The 22164-nt window shown below is 31.7% G+C and overlaps 1 protein-coding gene across 4 annotated transcripts in view; it reads right to left on the bottom strand.

Moving 5' to 3' along the window:
* The window catches only part of LOC114349416 (hypoxia-inducible factor 1-alpha), a 356521-nt gene that overhangs the window by 274802 nt on the left and 59555 nt on the right, over nucleotides 1-22164 (bottom strand). The window contains exon 1 of one of the 4 annotated variants that reach the window (XM_028299789.2): nucleotides 17907-17925. The exons of 1 other annotated variant lie outside the window; for it this stretch is intronic. In XM_028299789.2, the coding sequence (XP_028155590.1) occupies nucleotides 17907-17908 (2 nt within the window). In that variant the 5' untranslated portion in view covers nucleotides 17909-17925. 2 more of the 4 variants (XM_028299787.2, XM_028299785.2) reach the window with 2 other exon arrangements.

The following is a 22164-nucleotide window of genomic DNA, read 5'->3' as shown; positions in this document are numbered from 1 at the left end:
TATTAGCCTGCTATGAAGAAATTTTGAGGGAGAAAACAAATATTTAAGTTGTCTCTTTATTAGATTTTACGCAGCCTTCTACATAACGTATAGTTTAATGATATAAAAATAAATGAATATTAAATCCATTTTCTATGGACATAATAATATAAAACAATTAGAAAACCACTTTGAAAATGGCTTTGAATAATAAACTATTAATTTCTCATTATGTGTATACTATAATATATACTATAATATGCATATCAAATAATATTTTGGTCACACTTAGTATACAAACGTAAACAACAACGGAATATTAGATTAATCAACCAATCTGACCGGAACTTGTTTGGTTTATTTGTTCAAGGTCAATTTATTTGGTTAGCTTAGTTAAGAAATAAGTGACTTCGAAATTTTTGTAAAAGTCAAATATTTATGTACAGCCCCCGGAACGAATCATGGCCGGTGACATACGCTGTCGTCGGTCGTACACCCACCTAAGGGCTTGTCCATATGCGGGCAACGTTTGCCAACGTCTACTGAGCGGTTTACCTGTTTTCCCCCCGTTTTTCTTGGTATTAGGGTGAAACTTCAAAGGCGGCATTAGGGTGAGATCAAGTAAAACAGGTAAACCGCGCAGTCGACGTTGGCAAACCGCCCACATCTGGACAAGGCCTAAGGGCTTGTTTATATGCAGGCGGTTTTTAAGGGCGGTTTGCCAACCAAAAACCCAACCGCCGCGGTTCAAGTTAACATAGAAACAAATGCAACCGCTCAATATCGTACATATTATAGTCCAGGGAGCATCTGTTTTGAGATGGACGTTGAAAGGTGACTCAATTTTTTTTGCAGAAATTGCTTGAAAATAACTTAAATAATAATATTTGAGTTATCCTCCCTCTCAAAAAGGTCCGGAACATTGTTTAAATAATCAAAATGTCAAAATCTGAAGGAAAAATTCGATTTTTTTCTTCGTTTTTTGATTATAACTTTAAAATTATTCATTTCCGACAAAAGTTGTACTAACATAAAAGTTGCGTAATTAAATTTCCTACAATATAGAATTGGTTAAAAATTTAGAAAATAGTCACCCTTGTTGCAAAATAGCAATAATTGCGAAAAAAAACATACAAAAACAAGTATTCGCATTTTACGTTTTTCAACCATTTATGCTACACTTAGGACCTTCATATTTTACCCAGAAAAACTTTATGATATAGTACAACAACACTGTAAATTTCATTAAGACCGGTTTAATAGATTTTGCAAAATAAATTTTGCAATCCAGCTTTCGCAAAAAAAATTCATTTTTTTAAAATGTTGCCGGACTGAAAATAACGCAGATAGCAAGCTGAATTTTTTTTGCTTATAGAAGTGTATAGTACTTTTCATTTGCAATTTGAAAAATTAAAATCGATTAATTACCACGGCGTCAGGAAATTTTTTAAATAAACATTAATTTTTGGTGCTACGCGCAGGACAGCGGTGTTCGATTCACACAAGTTGATTTCCACCAAAATTTCTTCCAATCTTTATCTAATATATTATTTTCTTACTCTATATTTTGTTGTATTTTAATATTTTAATTCCACAATAATCAAACTAATTTTATTATTGTTTGTGAAATATTGTTTAAACAATTGCATATGTTTAAAAATAATAAACTTTTATTCTCAAGTTAAAATATATGAACAAAGAAAGTTTTTGCTAAAAAAAGTGTTATTTCAAAGGATAGAGTATGTCTAACAATAAAACTTTTTAAAAGTTTTATTGTTAGATAAAATGAACTTCCATCAAGTAACGGTCGAATCCATCAATTAGATAGAGTATGTGTTTTTATTTTGCAATAAACAAATTTATTTATTTATATCGAAATGTAATAAAAATTAAAATGTATCAATCATTATCAAAGGTCATTGGAATGCCAAATGAGAACAAACTATCCGCTGTCCTGCGCGTAGCACCAATAATTAATGTTTGTTTAAAAAAATTCCTGACGCTGTGGTAGTTAATCGATTTTAACTTTACAAATTGCAAATAAAAGGTACAGTACACTTCTATAAGCAAAAAAATTTCAACTTGCTATCTACTTTATTTTCATTCCTGTAAAATTTTGAAAAAATGATTTTTTTTTGCGAAAGCTGAATTGCAAAATTTATTTTGCAAAATCTGTTGAACCGATCTTAATGAAACTTACAGTATTGTTTTACTGTATTATAGTTTTTCTGGGTAAAATATGAAGGTCATAAGTGTAGCATAAATGGTTGAAAAACGTAAAATGCGAATACTTGTTTTTGCATGTTTTTTTCGCAATTATTGCTATTTTGCAACAAGGGTGACTATTTTTTAAAGTTTTAACCAATTTTATATTGTAGGAAATTTAATTACGCAACTTCTATGTTAGTAAAAATTTTCTCGGAAATGAATACTTTTAAAGTTATAATAAAAAAACGAAGAAAAAAATCGAATTTTTCCTTCATTTTTTGACATTTTGATTATTTAAACAATGTTCCGGACCTTTTTGAGAGGGAGGATAACTCAAATATTATTATTTGAGTTATTTTCAAGCAATTTCTGCAAAAAAATTTGAGTCACCTCTTAACGTCCAAATGTACTAATATTTTTACAGATGCGCCCTGGTCTATTATGCACAGAGGCTATTTTACTTCAAATCAGGCCCGAGGCACTACACAATTTTCAGGCCCCTAAATATAATTTAATAATAATAACTTATTTAATTGTATTAATTATTTAATAGAAATATAGTTGCAAAAGAAAATGAAATTTTTATTGACAATAAATAAAATTTATATCTAAACAATTAAACATTGCTTAAGGGGATAGGCGCAAACTTTCGGCTTCAATGCTATTTTAATGCATTCGTTTTTTTTTTCGAAGCCTGAGAAAACTAATAAGTATTTTTGAAAAATTTAAACGCAGAATGAAAGATTACGTTACTACCGAGGGCCGAAAATCCCTTAAATCTTCGATAATGTTTATTTTAATAAGTTTCAGGGGTGAAAAAAAAGAGAAAATTGAGTGTGATTTTTAATTTTAAATACATATATTATTCAAAAGAAATTTTTATTTATTCTAAGGGACATTTGACCCTCGGTAATAATTTAATCTTTCATTCTGCGTCTAAATTTTTTTAAAATATTTATTAGTTTTTGAGGATTGGAAAATGAATGCATTTAAAGAGCATTGAAGCCGAAAGTTTACGCCTATCCACTTAATTATAACTCTTATGGTTATCATTTATCATTGCCTGTTCGTAAAATGGAAGAATTTTTAAAATTTGTTTTATTATTGTAATAAACATGTTTTGTTTGGTGATCTTTCCGGACCCATTCAAATACGGGCCTGAGGCAGGTGCCTCACGGGCCTAGTGGTAAAATAGGCCCTGATTATGCAACCGCCAGTTTACCAGAGATTAAACTGGTATATCGTAGCGTCGACGTTGGCAAACCGTTCTAATATGGACAAGCCCTAAGGGCTTGTTTATATGTGGGCGGTTTGCCAACGTCGCCTGCGCGGTTTACCTGTTTTACTTGATCTCACCCTAAGGCCGCCTTTGAAGTTTCACCCTAAAACCAAGAAAAATAGGGGGGAAACAGGTAAATCGCTGCGTCGACGTTGGCAAACCGCTCTTATATGGACAAGCCCTAAACTTTAGCAGAGAGCATTTCCCTCACTGGCCATGGTTCGCACTGGGAGCTGTAGTTCATTTTGTTCTATTTTATTCACCTGTAACTTGCTCATATTTACCCAAATAATAATTACCCCAGTCAATAGAGAAAGAAACCCCAGTCTATAGGGGTTTTGAAGGTTATAAACGGTAGATGAGGGATAACTAATAATTCAGTCAAGACGTACAGCTAATTTTGCTTTGTTTTTTTTTTAACAAATAAAGAATGAAAAAATCAGTTTTTTACTAAAAAAGTTTTTTATGCATTTTAGAGAAAAATGTTTCAAATAAATGTTGTAGATCATAAAAAGTTGTTTAATTTGCTATATAGTATGTATATTGAAATACATAAACAATTGACCGAGATCATTACAAAAAACCCTCATTTTTGCAGTAAATTATAAATATTAATAACTTCATTTTTTGCACAACAAAATATGGCATTGTCAAAGATGACAACAATACCATATGTAAAGGGTTTATCAGAAAAATATAAAGGGTAGGAAATAACTACAACATCACAAATCACAACATTCAAAACAACAAATACACTGTGATCTATCTAGTCCAGAATGAAACAAAACTATATCGGTAGTATAATACACAAAAAAGATTCAAAAACTACAGCTATAAAATACCCTGTAAATGCAACAACTTTTACGTGGGCGAAACTACAAGACCACTAAGTGTCAGGGTAAACGAGCATAAAACATACATCAATAACAGATTTCGAGAAATCCCAGATAGGTAAACATGCTTGGGACAATACGCACAGATTATAATGGAAAGATGCAACAATCGTGAAAGAAACAGATATTGATACTCAATGAAGAAAAATGTGTATACTGAATTCGCTCTGCCGAAATTCACTTTGACACATTCGGAATAGGAAAGATACAACACAAAAATTCCTACCTCACACTATTAACTGCTCAAATCAACTTAATCTTTCACTAAAAAAAGAAGAATTATTGGAAATAGTGGGAGTGTATACTAAACTCATAAAATTTTGTGGAGTTTATTGCTACAAAATATTTTTATTTTGTACAATAAATAATTCTCTCATTTGTTATCAATACATTATAATGGTGTAAATAAATAATTATTTATTGGCGCAAGGTTTATGTTATTTATGTCTGTTTACTATTAATAATATTGGCTAAGAGCAGGTATGTTTGGTTGTGTAGTAATTTCCAGCCACGTCTAGCAACTGAACTTCCCAAAAAAGAAATTACGAACGTCACTAGACAGTAGTGTATCTGAAAAGCGAATCGACCCTAGCAAACCCACCAGCAGAATGTAGCATGGTCCAGTTGCTCATATTAAAAGAAAAAGTCAGCCATAGGAATATACCAACATTAGCAGATTAATAGAAAGTCTGAGACACATCATCTACAATTATACACAAAACAAGGACAACAAAACAAGGAATTCATAAACATATAATATAATATATAAACGTATATTACACAAACTCATAATACACAATAGTCCAGGGCGCATCTGTTTTGAGATGGACGTTGAGAGGTGACTCAATTTTTTTGCAGAAATTGCTTGAAAATAGCTCAAATAATAATAATTGAGTTATCCTCCCACTCAAAAAGGTCCGGAACATTGTATAAATAATCAAAATGTCAAAAAATTAAGGAAAAATTAGAATTTTTTCTTCGTTTTTTGATTATAACTTTAAAACTATTCATTTCTGAGAAAAGTTCTACTAACATAAAAGTTGCGTAATTAAATTTCCTATAATATAGAATTGGTTATAAATTTAAAAAATTGTCACCCTTGTTGCAAAATAGCAATAAATGCAAAAAAACGATCAAAAAACAAGTATGTATTTGCATTTTACGTTTTTCAACCATTTATGCTACACTTAGGACCTTCATATTTTACCCAGAAAAACTTTATGATATAGTAAAACAACACTGTACATTTCATTAAGATCGGTTTAATAGATTTTACAAAATAAATTTTGCAATCCAGCTTTCGCAGAAAAAATTCATTTTTTTTAAATGTTGCAGGACTGAAAATAAAGCAGATAGCAAGTTGAATTTTTTTTTTTGCTTATAGAAGTGTACTGTATCTTTCATTTGCAATTTGCAAAATTAAAATTGATTAATTACCACGGCGTCAGGAAATTTTTTAAATAAACATTAATTTTTGGTGCTACGCGCAGGACAGCGGTGTTCGATTCACACAAGTTGATTTCCACCAAAATTTCTTCCAATCTTTATCTAATATATTATTTTCTTACTCTATATTCTGTTGTATTTTGCATTTATGTTTAAAAATAATAAACTTTTATTCTCTAAGTTAAAATATTAACAAAGAAAGTTTTTGCTAAAAAAAGTGTTATTTCAAAGGATAGAGTATGTGTTTTTATTTTGCAATAAACAAATTTATTTATTTATATCGAAATGTAATAAAAATTAAAATGTATCAATCATTATAAAGGTCATTGGAATGCCCAATCAGAGCAAACTATCCGCTGTCCTGCGTGTAGTACCAATAATTATTATTTATTTAAAAAAATTCCTGACGCCGTGGTAGTTAATCGATTTTAATTTTGCAAATTGCAAATGAAAGGTGCAGTACACTTCTATATACAAAAAAAATTTCAACTTGCTATCTGCTTTATTTTCAGTCCTGTAACATTTTGAAAAAATGAATTTTTTTTGCGAAAGCTGGATTGCAAAATTTATTTTGCAAAATCTATTGAACCGATCTTAATGAAATTTATAGTATTGTTTTATTGTATCATTAACTTTTTCTGGATAAAATATGAAGGTCCTAAGTGTAGCATAAATGGTTGAAAAACGTAAAATGCGAATACTTGTTTTTGTATGGTTTTTTCGCAATTATTGCTATTTTGCAACAAGGGTGACTATTTTTTAAATTTTTAACCAATTCTATATTGTAGGAAATTTAATTACGCAACTTTTATGTCAGTACAACTTTTCTCGAAAATGAATACTTTTAAAGTTATAATCAAAAAACGAAGAAAAAAATCGAATTTTTCCTTCATTTTTTGACATTTTGATTATTTAAACAATGTTCCGGACCTTTTTGAGAGGGAGGATAACTCAAATATTATTATTTGAGTTATTTTCAAGCAATTTCTGTAAAAAAATTTGAGTCACCTCTCAACGTCCAAATGTACTAATATTTTTACAGATGCGCCCTGGTCTACAAACAAATAATACAAAAAGAAACAAAATAATCAGAATTTGATATTATGAGGACACAAACATCAAATCTTTTCAACTAAAAGCATGACTATTGCCTACAAGATCGAGGCCAAGTAAGTCACTTGTCAGTTTTGAAAAACAACCCATTTTACCAACACTTTTGATTAGATTTTAATTGAGAGGTTATACACCAGAGAGGAAATCAAAACGTCAACTATAGTTTAATCCTATATATAAACATAGTAAAGTTCAGGAGAATGAACAAATTAAAGGAAACGCGCTTTGTAATTTTATATTTTATGTTATACTCCAGAGAGGAAATCAAAACGTCAACTATGGTTTAATCCTATATATAAACATAGTACCTATATAATTTCAGGAGAATGAACAAATGAAAGGAAACGAGGAAACGGGCACAATTAGAAATTATTTCATTATAGAAAGTTTAGGTATGGTGCTGACTCTGACCGATGAAGACCGTTCAGCAAAATCAAATAGCATAGGCTAAGATAGTTGGGTTATTTTCAACCCCGAAATAATAATCAACCTGATATGAACAACCATTGAGTTTCCTGGAAGAAATACTAGGATACAAAAACCACGTGGAGAACTATATTTACGTAAGCCGACCTCACACAAGGTTAAAGGAGAAGATAATGGTGATAAATAAAATCTTTTTGCAAAATATAAAAGACAACAGTCATAATGTTATTCATTTTTTAGTCTTAGCACTAGGGCAGCTTATATTGTAGCAGTTGCTGATACATTTTGAGATGAAATGTGTTAAAAAGTTGCTCCGCAATGTGATTTAATATGACATAATGAATAACTAAAACTATTACAGGAGAATGAACAAATGAAAGGAAACAGTGGTGTGTTTTGTAATTTTCATGGGTGGGCAACGACAAGTAAGGATGACAAAAAAAGGACACAATTAGAAATAATTTCATTATAGAAAGTGAATCAGTTCGGTGTCGACCGATGAAGATATTTCATCAAAATCAAATAGCACAGGCTAAGATAGTTGGGTTATTTTCAACCCCGAAATGATAATCAACCTAATATGAACAATCATTGAATTTCCTGGAAGAAATACTGAGATACAAAAACCACGTGGAGAACTATATTTAGGGAAGCCGACCTCACACAAGGTTAATAGAGAAGATAATGGTGATAAATAAAAGTTTTTTCTAAAATATAAAAGACAACAATAATAATGTTATTCTTTTTACAGTCTTAACACTAGAACAGCTTATATTGTAGCAGTTGCTGGTACATTTTGAGATGAAATGTGTTAAAAAAATGCTCCACAATGTGATTTAATAATATGACATAATGAAGAACTGAAGAACTAAAACTTACATGAAATCTTCGATATCTCCAAACTCCACAAACTGGCAAACATTATACCGGCCCTTATCATAATAACCAAAACACTGACCGTAATCATATTCACTCTCCTCAACTTGACACGGTACTCCCAGTTTTGCCAATAACCCGTCAAGTTTAGTTTTCGAAGCCACATTATTTTGTGCCACTAAAGAAGTACTGGAACAATCCGGTACGAATCCATTTTCACCGATTTGTTCCATGTTGCAAGGAACGTGGGGACTGACGAAAGCATTTGGTGCCATATTTATCACATTATTTTGTGCCACTAAAGAAGTACTGGAACAATTTTCACCGAGTTGTTCCATGTTTCTAGAAACGTGGGGACTATTGAAAGCATTTGGTACCATATTTGCATTATCTATTTGCTTGTTCGCGCAACAAAACGTTTTTAAGTCTCGATACGCTATACAGACACTATCAAATTTGGTGATGCTACATTTGCAGTCAATGTCACTTGGCAACTAAGATATTTTTCTATATACCATCTTTTATCTAATCAGATACTCGAAGTAGAAATCAAAATACTTTGTCTAGATTTTTAATATGACGTTTTTAGTCTTTTTATATTTACAGGATATAAATTTATTACAGTGTAGTCTTATTATCAATTCCAAACTAATTTCAATACATTTTCTAACACATACAAAGATTAAGTGTGACAACTACCTTATCAAAATAAATCATTATCTATGCAAATATTGACTCAATTCAAGCACCCTACAAACGAGCCATTAAAAAATATTTTAGAAAAAAAATTGGGGGGCAAACTTTCATAATTAAAAAAGAATATATACATAATATTATAATTATATGTAGTCCATTAATTAATACATGGGATATATCGGCAATATTTTGACTTTTCTGTCCGACTAAAAATTGTCTTCATCTTGGCAACACCGACAATTATCTCGAATATCACTATGATACTGATAGAAAGATAAACATACGCAAAGATTACAATGTTGCCAAGTTACGTAAAAAAATACAGAAAATATTTTTTATAGAATAATAAACTGGTACAACAGGGTATTGGCACAGTATAAAGAGGGAACCTCTATATACTGTGGTATTGGTAATAGTAACAAAAAAATACAGAAAATATTTTTTATAGAATAATAAACTGATACAACAGGGTATTGGCACAGTATAAAGAGGGAACCTCTATATACTTTGGTATTGATAATAGTAACGATTTGGTTGATTTGGCTTGGAACGTCCACATAATTTCGTATCCTTATAATAAATCGATTTTAAACAAGCCTATGATTCAATAGATAGAACAATTCTACCTAATATATTGGAAGAATTTGGCATACCATCAAAATTAATATGACTAGTGCAAATGACAATGACAGAAACAGAAGCACAGGTATGTATTCAAGGATAGATCACTGATGCGTTTACGATAACGCAAGGACTGAAACAAGGCGACGGACTGGCTCCAACGCTTTTTAATCTTGTTCTTGAATATGTAATTAGACAGTTGACGGTGAGCGGAAATAACATACTTACAAACAAATCTACCCAATTAGCAGCATACGCAGATGATATAAACATAATGAGCAGAACAATGAATGCAGCGGAAGAAACCTACGTTGAGTTGAAACAGAGTGCAGAAGCAGTAGGTCTAGCAATAAACACAAATAAAACAAAACTACTCATACAAACCAGATCAAATAGACCGGCGCAACAACACTTTATTGACGATATAGAACATGTGAATAGATTCACGTACCTAGGAATGGATCTGGTCGCAAGCAATGAAGAAGAACCGGAAATAAATAGAAAGCTTGTGCTGGCAAATAAAGCCTATTTCGCGATGGGGTACATATTCAAATCGCGAGAGGTACACCGGAAAACAAAACTCCGGGTCTATAAAACAATAATCAGGCCCATAGTAAGTTATGGCTGTGAAACATGGGTGGTGACACAGAAATCTGCCAATGCATTAGATGTGTTTGAAAGAAAAATATTGCGTAAGATACTGGGCCCAATAAGTGAATATAATAACTGGCGAATTAGGTATAATAGAGAAATATACGAGCAATATAGCGAACCAACTCTAGCACAATACACTAAACTGCAGAGATTACGGTGGGCAGGGCACGTGGCCCGCATGCATGAGCATAGCATCCCCAGAAAATTGCTAAATGCAAGAATGCAGGGAAAAAGACCTGTTGGAATACCTAAAAAGAGATGGGAAGACTAAGTCGATGAGGATGCCAGGAACTTCTTGGGAACGCGTTCATGGAAAAGAACAGCGGTAAATCGAAATGATTGGAGAAGCTTGTTGAAGGAGGCCAAGGCTCGATTTGGGCTGTAGTGCCATTGGATGGATGGAATTAATAAATGGGATATATCGGCAATATTTTGACTTTTCTGTCCGACTAAAAATTGTCTTCATCTTGGCAACACCGACAATTATCTCGAATATCACTATGATACTGATAGAAAGATAAACATACACAAAGATTACAATGTTGCCAAGTTACGTAAAAAAATACAGAAAATATTTTTTATAGAATAATAAACTGATACAACGGGGTATTGGTAATAGTAACGATTTGGTTGATTTGGCTTGGAACGTCCACATAATTTCGGATCCTTATAATAAATCTAAAATAATTTTTGGTTATTGGTCGTCCAATCTTTTTTAAATTTAATTAAACCTATGATTGTGAGTAATGGACTTATTTCCATATCATACTAAAATATTTGAAGGGTACAGGCAAAGAAGATGCTATATCAAAATAATAAGTTTCGAGAAAAATGGTTGTAAAGATTAGATTCTCTGGTGTTTGTTTATTATTTATGCACTGTGACGAAAACTCGTTTATTTACTAAATTTGCTGGAATTACAGCGATGGCATCAGCCTATGTGTACAACATGACATAGCACTTTTTTGTCGGGACCGCGCGTACTTGTTACCTTCTTAGCCTGACTAAAGAAATTAAAATAGTATTGTTATTCCTGACTCAACACGTTCATAGCCGGTGATTGATTTATAGAATGGTAGTCGAGATCGCTGGTTAACAGAGGGAACCAGAAACTCATTTTCTGCAAAAATTGACATAGCACCTTATTTGCCTGTACCCTTCATTTTATTTCATCTTAAAATATTCATTCCAAAGACTAATTTATATCTAGGAATAATCAAAAAGAGAAAAATACAATACTTGGGTCATGTGTTGAGAGCTGAAAGATATGAATGACTTCAAATCATATTGGAAGGTAAAGTACAAGGCAAAATATCAATCGGAAAACGCCAGAACCCATGGCTGAAAGACCTGAGGAGATGGTTTCACTGCTTCTCCGCAGAAATCTTTCATGCAGGAGTTTCCAAAGCTACAATTTCCAGTTGGATCACCAACCCTCGAAAAGAGACGGCGCAATAAGAAGAAGAAAGCCTAATTGACGCCTAGGAACAAACAGAATAGAAGGGAGTATTAAAAGATAAGTACATACCTATATTTAATTTAAGATATAAAAGAGGTGCCCAATGACAAAAGAACTAAAAAATGTAATGTGAAAACGGTGAGAAGAAGGTACCAAGTAGAGTTGCACAAGTTTGACTTGAATGTTTGAACTTGACTTGAGTTTGACTTAATTTCAAGTCAAACTAAAGTCAATCCTTCTGACAAATATTTCAAGTCAAGTCAAACTGGTCAATCGTACAGGTTTGAAAATTCAAACTGTTTGTCAAACTAGTTTGAAAGAGTTTGAAAAATAATTTATTTAGTAGATATACTTTTTTGTCGAGATTGACATGTTAGTTGCCAATTAAGACAAGAAAATTAATAATACAATGAGTGCCACATAAAAGTATCTTGATACAGGAAGCGATTATAATCAAAATAGGGTAAATTTTTTGAAAATGATTCCTGTGTGCTTAGAATTGCTTGCTGGTAAGTTTCGTTTTATCGATGCAACTTTTTTATATTTGAGTGTCACTAGATTAAAACAAAGAATTCGTTGGATAGTTTTTTTATCATACCAAGTGTAATTTAATCTACTTTTGAAGCTTTAAAGTATTACGTAATGCAAGTTAGTAAATGGACTAATTAAACATCTAAGATTTAACAACATCACGAGAAAACCCAAATGCAAAATATACAAAACCCTGATAAAACCGGTCCTTTTATATGGATCAGAGACATGGACACTGTCGAAAAGCGATGAGAACTTATTAGGTACGTTTGAACGAAAAATCCTCAGACACATAAGGGGGTGAAAGAAAATGAAGTATGGCGCAGACTCAGAAGATATAATTTTGAACTATACGCAGCATACAACGAACCCGACGTCATAACATCCATAAAGATCGGACGTCTGCGCTGGATGGGCCATGTTAAACGGATGTTGGAGACCGAAACACCAAAACATATAATGAGGCAAACACCAGTAGGGAGAAGGTCAAAGGGAAGACCCAAACTTAGATACATGGAACAAGTGGAACAAGATCTGAAAACACTTAAGATTACCCACTGAAAGAACAAAGCAAGGAACAGAACAGCATGGCGGAAAACAAGCCAGGACCCAAGAAGGGTTGTCGAGCTACTGATGATGATGAATTTGGGGGAGGGGTTTATGTAAAACGTTACGGCGCGTTATACAGGGGGGGTTCGAACAGCGCGTTACATAGCATTGTTTTTTAACTTAAATAAAAAAAAAACTACGGAATCGCAATCTCCCAACTTTTCAACTTTCGTTTATATTTTACATAGAACCCCTGGATTGTATTATATTGCCACTCACGCTCCGCTCATGTTACAATAGGACAATAGTATTCAAGTGAAAAAATCTTAGAATTCGTATTAACCAGATCAAGCACAGTAACACATGTCTGCAATAAATAGCTGGACCTTTCTTCACAAAAAAAGATGAAAAGATACAGATGGGATAAAGAGGTTGTAAAATTGTGTTACGACACTTAAACAGCCCCTTTAACAAAAATTTATGAAGGAACAACAAACTATTATATTTTTGATAGAGATAGAGTAGGTTTAACGAATTTTTTGCGACTTTGCAATGTCGTCTTAAAGACTTAGTTCACTAATTGTCATTTTATAACACTGTTCTTTATTTTTACATAATACAAGTACGCACTTTTCAATTTTCATTGTTTTGAAATCACCTGCCGCAATATCAAATAAATCAGTATATTTATTTTTCTTAATTAATGCTACTTCAACTACAGATTTTTCTCTTAATTTTTGCAGTGGAAGAGAAGGGAACCTTCAAAATTAGACTCAATTTGAAATGGTACTTGTTCTGAGCCGAAAAATATTCAGGTTCAGATATTATTTCACAAAACACACACTTCAAAACGAAAGCCAAGCATATACTTCTTAATATGAACTACAAACTAATCTGCGGAGTAGCAGAGTACATATTCAGAATTCAGACCTATCCAAATGAGTCAAAACGAAAGTCGGTACGCTCTCAATTACACTGCGCGTCATAGAAAACGGGCACCCTAAAAAATGGGTCATTTTTCATGTTGCATATCTCCTAAACCTGTTGTCCGATTTAAGTGATTTTTTGAATTTGTTATAGTCTTATTCTTTGTCAATATCCCTGTAATAATATTTTTGCTAAACAGGTAAATTTTCATTGTATACCGGGTGTACGAATCAAACTGTGTTTTTTTCTCAAAGTTCGCAACACCCTGTGGAATATTTTAGCATTTATAAAATACTGAAATTAAAACCCAACTAGAGCGTCGGGTTTTCTTAACATTCTGTTTTTTGATTCATTCGCTGATGTTGAATAATACAAAAGTTAAGTACTTTAACAACTAGTCATGTTCTTCATCAGTATAGGTTGTTTGTAAATAAGTGCGACAAACTTTAGGGGCAATTCTGCATGAAAAAATAATGACCGTTTGCTTTATAAACTTATATTCGCAAATGCTTCGTTTACGAGATACGGGATGTTGAATTTTTTTTACAAACTGACGATTTATTTTCTTGCCCTAAAACCGGTTGAGATATGCAAATGAAATTTGGTAGGTTTTAAGAGATAGTTATTGTGAATTTTTTGACTTGCAATTAAGAATTTTATATTCACTATTGGCGTGCATACGGGTAATATGGCCAATCATATTACCCGTATGCACGCCAATGGTGAATATAAAATTCTTAATTGTATGTCAAAAATGTGCAATAACTACGTCTTAAAACCCACCAAATTTCATTTGCATATCTCAACCTGTTTTAAAGCAATAAATAAATTGTCAGTTTGTAAGAAAAAATTCAACATCCCGTATCTCGGAAACCAAGCATTTGAGGACATACGATTACAAAGCAAACTGTCATTATTTTTAATGCAGAATTACCCCTTAAAGTTAGGCGCACTTATTTAGAAACACCCTGTACTGAAAAAGAACATGGCTAGTTGTTAAAGTACCTAACTTTTGCGTACCTAACAACATAAGCGAATGAGTCAAAAAACAGAATGTTAAGAAAGTCCGAAGCTATAGTTGGGTTTTAATTTCAGTATTTTATAAATGCTAAAATATTCCACAGGGTGTTAGAATGTTAAGAAAGTCCGAGGCTATAGTTGGGTTTTAATTTCAGTATTTTATAAATGAAAATATTCCACAGGGTGTTGCGAACTTTGAGAAAAAAACACAGCTTGATTCGACAACCGGTATACAATGAAAATTTACCTGTTCAGCAAAAATGTTATTACAGGAATATTGACACAGAATAAGGCTATAAAATATTCAAAAAATCACTTAAATCGGACAACAGGTTTAGGAGATACGCGACCTCAAAAATTACCCATTTTTTAGGGTGCCCGTTTTCTATGACGCGCAGTTTAGAATTGGAAATAAACAGGTTGCGCAATATGATATTCAAACTTCAAACTGTTTGAAGAAGTTTGATTTCAAGTCAACCTAAAGATATCGAAATCAAGTCAAGTCAAACTTTTTACAGAAAAAGTTTGGTTTTCAAGTCAAGTCAAGTTTGTTGAATAAAATCAAACTAGTTTGACTTAATGCATCTCTAGTACCAAGACAAGGGAGAACAATATACAGAGTGGGCCAAAGAAAACAGTCCACCTCGATATTTGGCAATAGTTATTTGATTTTAAGGAAATGTCGAAACAGGTCGATTTTTATTTTTATATTGCAATTTTTTGGCATATATTTCATATCAGTGACCTTATCCATAATAGGGGTCGTGTGGTAGCTCATTTAAAAGGGTGTTAAATTCCCTATTCAGTAATATAAACATTAATATTAAAATAGCTTCAGAACAACATTAATATCATTATTTATACAGGGTGGCAAAAAAATAATTTTTGAATTAAATTAATTGACGCAAAAAGAAGAATGTATGTAATGTATTTAACTCAAAATACATTGTACTGCTGTCAGAAAATAGAAAAAAATGTTTATTTCACAATACACATTTATTTTCGCTTAAATTAAATCACAATCAGACACCTACCTACCTCTTGGCAGTTTGAACATTTATTTTAAGCGAAAACAATGTTTCTTTGTGAAATAAACATTTTTTCTCTTTTCTGACAGCTATAGAATGTATTTTGAGTTAAATAAATTACATACATTCTTCTTTTTGCGTCAATTAATTTAATTAAAAAATTATTTTTTTGGCCACCCTGTATAAATAATGATATTAATGTTTATATTACTGAATAGACAATTGAACACCCTTTCAAGTTAGCTACCACACGACCCCTATTCCCATTTAAAAAAATCATCGATTACGTCTTCACGTCCAGATGGATGACGTCACTAGTATGAAATATATCAAAAAATTGTAATTTAAAAATAAAAATCGACCTGTTTCAGTATTTCCTTAAAATCTAATAACTACTGCCAAATATCGAGGCCCACCGAGGCTATTCTTTGGCCCACCCTGTATAATATGTAACAAAATTCATATTATAAAAGCTATACGAGCTCTATGAGTAGAAGTGTATGGAAAAGTTATCAAAAACGGAATTGAAACGGAACAGAATTGAATATTAATATGAGGAAGTAGCAGAAAAAGCTTGTTTTCCAGCAGACAGATTAACAAAAGACGCGTTTCCTCCCTCACTCCGCTACCAGAGAAAAACATGAACAGAAGTAAAAAAAATTGATAAAAATATGGGAGACAGGGACTTTGATGAGGACTTACGGAATGAGAAGCGGAACTGAAGTTTGGCGATCGCAAGACATTGGAGAATGTTGTAAATCGATATAAAATCATAATAATATACTGTCTACAATAAATTATAAATAGCTCGATAAATCCGTGGAGAATAGAGAATAATGTTGGTAGAGATGGACAAACTCAGTTCGGATTTAGAAATGCTCAAGGAACCAGAGAAGCATTATTTGCAGTAAATGTGCTAATACAGAGATGTTTAGATGTAAACCAGGACATCTATGTCTGCTTTCTAGATTATAACAAGGCATTCGATACGGTGAAACATAATCCGTTAATAAAACTACTGAGAACAAAGAACATCGACACACGGGATATAAGAATAATAAATAATCTGTATTATGAACAAGAAGCTGTCATAAGGATAAATAATTTAAACATCAATAAAATAAAAATCAAAAGAGGCGTTAGACAGGGCTGTGTCTTGTCGCCATCACTGTTTAATGCATACTCAGAAACTCAGAAGAAATATTCAAAAAAGCATTAGAAGAAGAAGTAGCAGGCATAAAAATAAATGGCCTACCCATATGTGAAATTAGATCGCCTATGACACAATACTAATAGCAGAAACTATTACTGATCTACAAAGAATTTTAGATAAGGTTGTTGCAACGAGTGAAGAATTTGGTCTATCACTAAACATAAAGAAAACGAAATTCATGGTTATATCAAAGAAAAATATTAGAAACATAAATCTACACGTAAATAATAAGACGATAGAACGAGTTCAGAATTATAACTATTTAGGGACAAACATTAGTGAAACAAACGATTATACCAAAGAAATCCGAATTAGAATAGAAAAGGCTAGAAGTGCATTCACTAATATGAAACAAATATTATGTAGTAAAGACCTCAGCCTAAATCTTAGAAAGCGAGTACTAAAATGTTATGTATTTTTTGTTCTTTTGTACGATGTGGAGACATGAACTCTCAATAAACAATGCCTCAATAGATTGGAAGCATTTGAGATGTGGACGTATCGAAGAATGCTGAGAATCTCCTGGACATACAGAATAACCAATGAGGAAGTACTAAGGAGAATACAGAACAGCAGGGAGATACTGGATTCCATCAAAATAAGACAACTTCAATACTTGGGTCATATAACACGTGGTGACAGATATGAACTCCTAAAATTAATTATGTAGGGAAAGATTCAAGGAAGGCGCAGCATAGGTAAGAGAAAAATGTCCTGGCTGAGAAATCTCAGAGAATGGTTTGGGTGCAGCTCAACTGAACTCTTTCGGGCTGTAGTATCAAAAGTGAGAATAGCAATGATGATTGCCAACCTTCGTCGCGGAGATGGCACGTAAAGAAGAAGTTGGTAGAGATCCTCATGCAATTTACATTTTGTCTTTTAAAAAACTTACATCTTTTTCTGTAAATCCTCTGACATGTCTTTAAGAGCACTAGACAACACTTTTATTACTTTTTTTTTCAGCTTGTATAAAACACACAATACTAACATTCACTGACACTTCTTTACCGCTGATGTTATGCAGTCCACTGAAGTAGGAAACAAACAGTAGCGGAGTATTTCTGAAGAAAATTTTGATAGACTGGGTTTGTTGTTATTTCGCTAATGGGAATCCCCAGTATTTGGTTTGTCCCAATCCCCCAATCTTTCTCCGGGTCCCTAAATTCGCGTAAAAGTGATGAAGATTGCGAAGAGATTGTCTGCGGTTTTTTTAACCATCATATGTACGAGATTTGACTTTTATAATATCGTTCGCTCTCCTATCTATCTTAGTTCTTGGAAGAGACAATTAAATTTATATGGTTATCGAAAAATATACAAAATTTTCAATGTCATTGCTATATTAAGAAAAACCAAAAAAGACGCACGAAAGAACTTTATTATACTATAGTCGAGGAAATGAAGCATTTTGGCTCGCAATTTTTTCGTCCAGCATGGATTTACTTGAAATTTTCACAGAAGGTAGGGAATAGTCCAACGATCATTTTCTATATCATGCCGCTGTATGCTAAAACCTTGGGAGTGGTTGCCACCCCATCTCGGGGGCGGGAATTTTTTATTACTTTTTAACCATGTAAATCGATGTAAAAAGTAATTCCAAGAAAAAAATGTTTTTTACATTTTCTTCGTAAAACTAATATTTTTCGAGTTATTCGCGCTTAAAGGTAACAGTTTTTCGATGAAAAAATCGACTTTTTTAGAGGGTTTTTGAGAATACCTCGAAAAATATGCATTTAATCAAAAAAACTGTAGATATCAAAATTGTATCTTTTAGTAACACAAACCAAATTATTTTTCTGTAATATCTTTAAGACCAATACAAACCGAGATACGGCATGTTAAAAGTTAGCTTTTTTCGTCAAATGCATAATTTGAAATATTCAAAGTAAAATAACGGAAAAACTTTCCATTTTTCGAGGAAAACTTAAATAATATTTTTTCATGTATACAGTTAGTTATTTTAAAAAATAACAATTAAAAGTTTCTAGCCTGAAAATTAAGCGACTTATGGTCAAAAAAAGGTCGGTAGCTGATTTTCTCTATGAAAAAATTAGTGAAAAGAACCACCTAACTACCTTTCAAATTAAAAATTGGTCTTCAATTTTCTGTAATTCATTTTATATTTGTATTATCAATACACCCAAGAAGTTTGACCTATTTAAAAGTGCTAATTTTAGAAAAATTGGGGTTTAAAGAAAAATTAAGTTTTTGGAATTTCCCATTTTTTACCTTTTACTTCAAAATATCTCCGAAAATACTGGAGATACGAAAAAAATGATGGACTACTAAATCGTAGCTTTTTTAATAACTAAAATCCTTTTGTGCATAGATTTTCATTACAGTGAACAGTTAGCGAGATATAGCTATTTAAAACCTTTATTTACGAGCAAACACCCCCTTATTCGAGCCTTTTAAACCCACCCTAATTAAAAACTAAGGGATCTTACGGAATTTAGTTTACACAGTCTTATAACTCTTTAAAACTCCTACAAAGTCATTTTTTAAAAAACTTTTTATCGCCAAAAATAAAGGAGCTATGTTTATAAAACGAATTTTTTTTTCGAAAAATTCGGATAGTCCGCTTATAGATAATTTTCAGTGTATGTATAATACCACAGAAAAGGTTCGTATACTGGAAGATGACTTAAAAACTATTTGTATTTGTACATATTTATAAATTCGTATTTTTGTGTAAATAAATGTTTTTGTAATTCTTTAATTCTACTTTTTTTCTGTATAATATATTAAAATATCTACTTGTAAAGACTGTAATGTTATTCAGGGTGGTTTTTAAGGGTTGAAATATTATGATATTATATCCTAAAGTATAAAACAATCATTATTTAACCAATCAAAACCAAATTTTACCCATATTAAAGTTTACAATGTTTTTATATAATTTTTGACAATAAGGGGTAGTTTACACCCCTAAAAATAATCAACGCCCTTAAGCATAATATAGAATATGAAGTACAGGGTGAGATGATCCTAATCCCAAATTTTTATGTAAATCGATGCAAGCCGAAATTATTCTTTTAGGATAAGTAAATTTTTTATATATAGCTCCAACACGGGTGGTTTAAGGGTTGAAATATTATGATAGTATATCTTAAAGCATAAAACAATCATTATGAAACTAATAAGAACCAAATGTTGACAATATTAAAGTTTAAAATGTTATTTTATAATTTTTTACAATTAGGGGTAGTTTTCACCCTTAAAAAACCAAAAGCGTACAACGGCTCAATATAGAAAATGAAATAGAGGGTGTAATGAGCCTAATCCCAAATTTTTGTACAAATCGATGCTGGACGAAAAAATTGCGAGGTTTTGCCATTTTTTCAGCTTCATTTCCTCGACTACTACGGGACTGGAGGAATAACCAAAACTACAATCAATACGATCGATCAAGAAATAAACATTGCCGCCAGACTTTCTAAAATTAAGAATTATTGTTTTTCTAAAATAACTTTTTTTACAAAATTTTGTTAAGTGTGAAAGAAATTATTGTGAAGAAAATTTTAAATACATACACAAACAAACTATAAATAATTAACTATTTAGATGGGAAATAAGCCACAATTAAATTGAAAAAATAATTTTATTAACTTTTCGAAGCCCAAATCGGGTTTCGTTGTCAAAATACTACTAAATTAAACAAAAATGTTATTGCTAAGTAAAAAAATTCTTCTAATAATTTATTTAATCTGACTCATTTATATTGGCAATTCAGACGTATATTATACATTTTAAAGTAGAAGACTTTAAAATGATATCGCCAATATTTATGAGTTGCGTTCCTGGGACGACTTTACTAAAAGATAGTTCATTCGATTACATGAAATTAATTCCAACTCAAAAATATCCGTCACAAAAAAATTATAGCATGTGATCTGTCTTTAAAAAGACAACCAAATGCAACGATGACAGGAACATTCTCGCGTTAGAGATTCCATAGTAAATCACGAGGGAACACCAGGAAAAAACCTCGTGATACTATCCCGACATCGTAAGTATTTGGTCTTACATTTAATTTACTTTCAAAAACTAATACCAAATTCTGACTTTAATATGTTTAAATTATAAATAATATTAATAATCATAGGTATACAATAAGTAATACTAAAATATAAAATTTGTACTAACTCGATATGTTATTTATTGACTTACTAATCGTGGTATTTTCTTTCTATTGACTTCCTCTTTCAGTATGGATAACCACATCCTACTGCATTCTACCGAGGAATTTGCGACACAATTGGTTTCATTTACATTGGTTTCTTTCAGGACTATACTTGAATCTCTCCACTGAACTCTATGTTCATTATCCCATGCGTGTTGACATATTTGAGATCTATCAAATTCTCTATTTTTAATATAAGACTGATGTTCACTTATTCTAACGTTTAATGGTCTTGATGTTTCACCTAAATAAAATTGTTCGCATTCACAAGGTATTTTATAAATTAAATTCTTTGTTCTTTCTTGTTCACTGTTAGGTTTATTATTGTTCATTATTGCTTTTATAAAATACCTTGAATGCCGTGAATGCGAACAATTTTATTTAGGTGAAACATCAAGACCATTAAATATTATAATAAGTGAACATCAGTCTTATATTAAAAATAGAGAATTTGATAGACCTCAAATCTGTCAACACGCATGGGATAATGAACATAGAGTTCAGTGGAGAGATTCAAGTATAGTCCTGAAAGAATCAGATAGCAAAAAGAGAAAAATCAAAGAAACGGCTCTAATTATGCTAAATGAAACCAATTGTTTCGCAAATTTCTCGGTAGAATGCAGTAGGATGTGGTTACCCATACTGAAAGAGGAAGTCAATAGAAAGAAAATACGACGATTAGTAAGTCAATAACATATCGAGTTAGTTAGTACATATTGAATATTTTAGTATTACTTATTTTATACCTATGTATTATTAATATTTTTTATAATTTAGACATATTAAAGTCAGAATTTGTTATTAGTTTTTGAAAGTAAATTAAATGTAAGCTCAAATACTTACGATGCGGGATGCGTTGTCGAGATAGTATCACGAGGTTTTTTCCTGGTTTTCCCTCGTGATTTACTATGGAATCCCTAACGCGAGAATGTTACTGTCATCGTTGCATTTGGTTGTCTTTTTAAAGACAGATCACATGCGATAATTTTTTTGTGACGGATATTCTTGAGTTGGGATTGATTTCATGTAATCGAATTAACTATCTTTTAGTAAAGTCGTCCCA

This window comes from Diabrotica virgifera, chromosome 1 (genome assembly GCF_917563875.1).
Source record: "Diabrotica virgifera virgifera chromosome 1, PGI_DIABVI_V3a".
Taxonomy (NCBI): domain Eukaryota; kingdom Metazoa; phylum Arthropoda; class Insecta; order Coleoptera; family Chrysomelidae; genus Diabrotica; species Diabrotica virgifera.
This window is presented reverse-complemented; position numbering and strand designations above follow the sequence as displayed.